The sequence below is a fragment of the Opisthocomus hoazin genome, chromosome 23 (assembly GCF_030867145.1).
Source record: "Opisthocomus hoazin isolate bOpiHoa1 chromosome 23, bOpiHoa1.hap1, whole genome shotgun sequence".
In the NCBI taxonomy this organism is placed as follows: Eukaryota; Metazoa; Chordata; class Aves; order Opisthocomiformes; family Opisthocomidae; genus Opisthocomus; species Opisthocomus hoazin.
The window spans coordinates 7019124-7025123 of NC_134436.1; the positions used below are offsets into that span (position 1 = coordinate 7019124).

At 41.7% G+C, this 6000-nt stretch overlaps 1 protein-coding gene across 1 annotated transcript in view; it reads right to left on the reverse strand.

Moving 5' to 3' along the window:
• KCNIP1 (potassium voltage-gated channel interacting protein 1) overlaps positions 1-5770 on the reverse strand; it is a 434928-nt gene extending 429158 nt beyond the window's left edge. The window contains exon 1 of the mRNA XM_075442139.1: positions 5393-5770. Within this exon, the coding sequence (XP_075298254.1) occupies positions 5393-5480 (88 nt within the window). The 5' untranslated portion in view covers positions 5481-5770. The remainder of the gene's footprint in view (positions 1-5392) is intronic.
• Positions 5771-6000: the final 230 nt, after the last annotated feature.

Below are 6000 nucleotides of genomic sequence, written 5' to 3' on the forward strand. Positions count from 1 at the left end.
AAAACAACAAAACCAAAAGTCCAAGAACAGGAATACCACAAACATCATCATAAAGAGAAGTGAGGACACAATTTCATTTGCACCCCTGACAATGGGATTCAAGCTCATGAAACCAGCTAGTTTTATCCAGCACTCAGCACAAGGCAGAAACACAGAATCACAAAATGCTCCCACTGCATGTTTTGTTGCTAGCACCAAGGTGATCAACATGTAAAAACACTCTACAGACCAGGAATGATTCATAAAAATACATACAGAATATAGCCCAAAACAGAGTTGACTTGCAGGTCAAGACTGGTTTCTGAACAAAGAAAAGACAAATGTTACCTTACAGTCACCCTTTCGTATTGTGCTATTGGAGTTTACTTACTGGAGATAAAACTGCATCTTAAAATTATAATTCATGTGCTAATTTAAGGTAATATTAGGATGAGTTAATACATGCTAGTATCCACTTATGTCAAGCCATCTTCAAAAGTTAGCCTTTTACACCTAAATTCATTTGTTTGGTGGATAGTAATAGGAGTTCTGTTTTCATAGACATAAAGACACTTGTAGCGTGCCAAACAGAGGTGTATTTTTCTTAGTGCCTCAAAGATGCAAGGATTAATCCGTATGAAGAAAACATAACTAGATGTGCTGGGTCTTTAAAAAGCAGAACAAAAACCATAGACACGGCATACAAGAGTTTCTACCAGCCATGCAAGGGCATCAGAGAGCTTCACTAAGTAGAGTTAGAATCAGGTACTGAATTGCGAAGCTTTGTAGTTATGGACTCTTCTCTAAGATGCATGGTGGAGACAGTTATTCTGCCCCTCACAGTGGCAGCCCCTCTCTAACTGGGGCTTTACACCAGCACTTTGTGCACAGAAACTCTCACTTACTTGTCAGGGCCATCTGGAAAACAAGGACAAGCTCTAAGCCCACTCGGTGAAAGCACAGTATTCACCTGGCTGCTGTAACCGATTTACATATTAAAGAACATTTAAAATACTCAGAAAAGTTATATAGAGAGAACTGACACAGTTTTGACAAGAGCCCTCTTAATCACAGCTTCTCTAAATTTGAGGGCAGTAACCTGAATTCAAGGAGTTAAGGTGGGCTACACAGCAGCAGGAGAATCAAGTAATCTTTTTATGTCACCCTGGCATCACTTGAACAACTGCAATGAACCTTCCTGTGTCTTTAGAGCATCTAGCAACATTTATCCTACCCTTGCATTTTCAGACACTGAAGTCACGAAGAGAAATCTGATGCAGTGCCAGTATGCCCCAAAGAAACAAGATTAACTTCCACTGAGAGGAGACAGAACCCATGTATGACTAAAAGGGACCATGCACTTTCGTTACCATCTCACAAAACATCTCAGAAGACTAGCTGTAATTTGAATTCACAAAGAAGCAGCAAAACAGACCACATTGCTGTAAAACACTCAGAACACTTTTGCTTCATGCTGGGGCAGGCTTTAGGGGGAGCAAGATGTTTGAAGACTTTATCACTGCAGTGGAACAGATAATTAGGCAATTAAAACTATGAAAAGTGGACAAATTACCAGTTCCAGATGAAATGCATTGCAGAACAGCGATGGGAGAAGCAAGAAAACAGAAATGAGAGCCTTTGGCAAGCATTTTAATAGCACTACTAAAAGAGGGGCAGCTCAGGAACAAAGGTGAATGGGTGGTTAATTTGCAGAAGCTTATCTGCTTTCGCAAAGGAATATTGCAAAGGAGTTAGTCCCTAAAATAATCTTGCTTTTCTTGCATTGATAATTAGAATACATTAATAGAAATCCAAGACGTCCCATTCCAGTTTCATTTTTGGTCACTCAGCAAGACCCTCACCTAACAGGTTTTTAAAAACGTGAACAATATCCTCACACACACACAGGGGCTTGTTGTTTAATCATTCTGCTCAACAGGAAGCATTCTTACCACACCTACTTGCTCCTAGGGCATGGAGGATGAACGACCATTTCACATACCACAGTAGTGATAACTTGAAAAAGCACACAAACCTCACTCAAAACTCTTTTTATTGATGTAACTTTGGTGAAGGTGCTGCTGCTCACACACTGTCCATCACCACACTAACTGGGCTTCCAGAAGCCTTTTCTGGACTCGCCCCTAGAGATGCTAGACCCCCATCCAAGCCAGGAAGGAGAATAAGGGAGTTATTCCACTCCCACCAGCTATAAAGGGGCATACTTCTCCAGGCACATTTTCTTTAATGCGTACATCTTACTACACAAACCTCTTGGTGGAAGAGGCCTTCTTTCACACAGCAGCAGAGACCTCTGCTCCATTACTAAGGCATTCCGAGTAAGGATGCACTAAGAGGGAGACTGGCAAAATTTGCTAGCCAAGGTCTGCAGAGGTACCAGCTATGAACTACTTAGCTTACAACCTCATAGATTTGCTGCAGCTGCAGATTTAAATCAGGACATACCAAGCAGGCCGAAGACCACACAACCGTATCAGGTGTGCCTATTCCCTTACCACTGACGGCAAGGCAAGGCTGCTGTCTCATCACACCCTGTTGCAAAAGGAAGGACTTTATAGCTGCAGCTCAGTCTCATTTTCTGATTACAAATAACCAAGGGGAAAGAAAAATGCTATTATTAAGACAAGCAGAAGCCATAGAGCACAGCTAAGGATTACATCGCATTGAACTGTGGAATCTCTCCCACCACAATAACCCTCAGAAAGATGGAGTGAGGGGATGAATCTTGTGTCTCACAAAGGATTTTCCTTGTAAAAAGTGTTTAAAGTAAAAATAAAACAACATTAAACAGTATGAAGAAAATGAGGCAGGAGTGAGATGGAGAACACAGGGAATATTGCTTAAATATTCAAGAGCACATATACTGTGTAAGTTAAAAAACCCATAATAATAGCAATAAATAACAGTTTCTATTTGTTGGCTTTACATGCAGAAGTTTCAGTAGAAGAAATACTAAACAATAACCTTTGGGATAAGAGTACAAGCAAACTTCAACACATTGTTTTTAAAAAATCAAAACTCCCAAGCAAGATTTCTAATCACTTTCTTTCTGGTTCTGAGTTTCACAGGTAATGATATGGAAACATTTGATTTAATTACAGCACATCTTTGATATCTATGCAACAAACTCATTCACATAGTTTATTCCTTCCTGAATCTGGTTCTTCCAGTTCAAAACACAAGCAGCTGAGTGGGGGGGGGGGGGGGGGCGGGGGGGAGGGGGGACATTTATCAGAGCTTGAAATTCTTTGAATCCTAGGAAGCCACTCTTATCTAATCCAAGCAGCTTGAAATGAGACATTGCCATAGGAAAGATGTGGGTAAAACCATATGATACTATTGCAATGGCTGCAAAGACAATGACAGCACAACACTGGCATCTTTCAGAAGATTGGAGGGGAGAAGCAAGCCTTGGACATTTTATACCCTCATTTCTAGCTCTCTGTATAGTGCTTTTCTAATGTCAGACTCAAATGTTGATGTATCCCTTTGCCAAAATAAAGCAAGCAGTAGAGGCACAAGGAGTGCTTGAAAACTCCCCATTCGATGAACTGCTCTAGATGAGCACATGGGGAAACACCACCAGAACACAGGCGCAGGTTTCCCCTTGTCTTAAGGCGAGCTCAAGCAAACAGCATAAAGTTTATTGTTGATCCCTTGTGAATATAGCAGTATACACCCTATGTTCCATTATCCCCTGAAAAAAAGCACAATGTACAGCAAATACACCTTACTGACATGCTGTAGAAGACAAGGTCTTGAAGACAGCATCCCACCACTACTTTCTCTTCCTTAGCATGATAATAAGTAATTTTTTTGCTATATTTTCTTCTGTTAATCTCTCTCTTGTTTTTGATAGTAAAGAGACACCTTGGTGTTAATCATGAATTACAACCAACACCTGACAGCTCTTTTCTTCAACAGACTTATGCAAGTTTTTAATCTTTCCTCTGCTGGTGTTTGACAGACTATGGATGATGGGGCAGGGGGGTGAAGAGGGGGAAAAAAATAATTAAATACAAGCAGACACAATCTTAAACCAATCTTGATTTTAAAAACAACCAACCTGTCCGGAATTCTTAATGTGAAACAGACATTTTCTCATCCAGATTTCTTTGAAAGCCAATAAGGTTAACAGGAGAAAGCCATCTTCAAACTATATTTCTTTTCTAGAGAGATGGATTTAATAAATTTCTTTAGTTTTTACAAAAGGAAGCTGCACTTAACAGTTCTTGCCTTTTTCACATTTGCTGTTTTAGAAGTCATCTCAGCCTCCTTTAGTTTATCCTAGGAAACAAGTTAAACATTAAAATTCATGCAGAAGCACATGCGCTCTAGACAGCCAACACAGCCACGCAGCTCTGAGGATCCTAAACTTATCTGAAAAATAAATGCTTCTTTTTTGATCCGTGACTATGAACGCATTAAAAGAAACTTCAGACCTTATATTTTACAAAACCTCATCATAACAGAGACTCTTCAGCCTTATACAAATCTCTCCACTAATAGTTTAGTCTGAACTGTATTATCAATTCCAAAAGTCATACCCCCTCCAATTAAACACACACAAAACTTGGAGAAGTCTGACCCTCACCTAAACATTGTCCGTATTTCAAAAGGCGAAGAGCAGTCAGGCAAAACATTGTTTCCCGTTGTCAGGAGTTCCCAAACAGATCACTAACTCATTTAATCAACTTCCATAGGTGGTGCTGAGAAGTATCCTTGTGAAAGGAATGACCAACAAAAACAAGGTAACAACTTACCTTAGCACACTGTCAAAGGAAGTAGCAGACTTACAAAAAAGAATACAGGACTGACTTTGTTTAGTTTTTGATTTTAGTTAAGAGGACATCATAAATAAGTTTGGTACTGTTCCACCTCCACATGGTAAGGCGCACAGGGTGCAGGTGACAAGCAAAATGTAGATAAATGAAAGGTACTCAAATGCACGTGATAAACAGCGACCTAGATTTTGAACCAAGGTATACACATGCTTCAAACAAGCAGAAACACTAAAGCAGAGTGGCGCAGAGGAGAAGCACTGATTAGTGACAGTTACAAAGTCTTTAAATTTTTGAAGCTCCACATCAACTGCTTTCAGAAGCACATCTCCAGACACACTGAAATAGCCCGCTACAGTTGCGAGCTGTACCAAGTAGACAAATACAGGTTACAAGCTACACAAGTTAGAAACAATTACATAAGGCTTTACAGCATAGCTCCAATCCTCACCGCACACAGTAACTTCTCTCAGAGCAGCCCGTTCCCAGGATTAACCCAGAACACCTCTGAAGAGATGGTGATAAACTCTATCACAAGTCTTAAGGGTTACAAAACTCTCCCCACAAAGCTACGAGCACAGAACGGTATGAACTAAAACATTTTCTCTTACCTTTGCTGAGGGTGCCTGTGATGAGCTTAAAAACAGTCTGGGCGAATTTGACAATCCCATGCTTGCACCTCTTTGAGCAGCCACTCATGGTTCAAACGGGTAGAAAGGCTCCTCTCTCTCAAAGTCCAGGAATAATAATTATAAAAAAACCCAAACCAGCGAGTCCTTCACGAAGTTGACATGCCAGTCTGTGCGATGCACAAAACTCTGCTCTCACGCAGCGAGCCCCGGACCCTGCGCTGAGGTTTGCCTCCCCCAAGCTACCGGGGGAGGCTGCAGGGGAGAAATTCTCTTCCCCTTCTCGTTCAAGGTGTAGCTCTGCCCTTCAGCCCCCCGGCTGCCGCTGCACCCGCTTGCCGCGATGCCGTGAGGGAAGTTGCTCGGCGCAGGCAACACCTCAGCCAGGCAGGAGGGAGGGGGAAGGAGGAGGAGGAGGAGGAGGGGTTTGCTTCACCAGGCTGTGCGGGCTGCCGCGCCGGGCACCGGGAATGCAGCAATTAACGCTGGAGTCACAGGGTGGTGACTGCTGCAAACAAAAGGAGCTGCTCTTTGAAGAGCTTTTTCTTGGGGCTCTTTTCCAGCTGATTTCAATTAAGTTGTCAATTTTA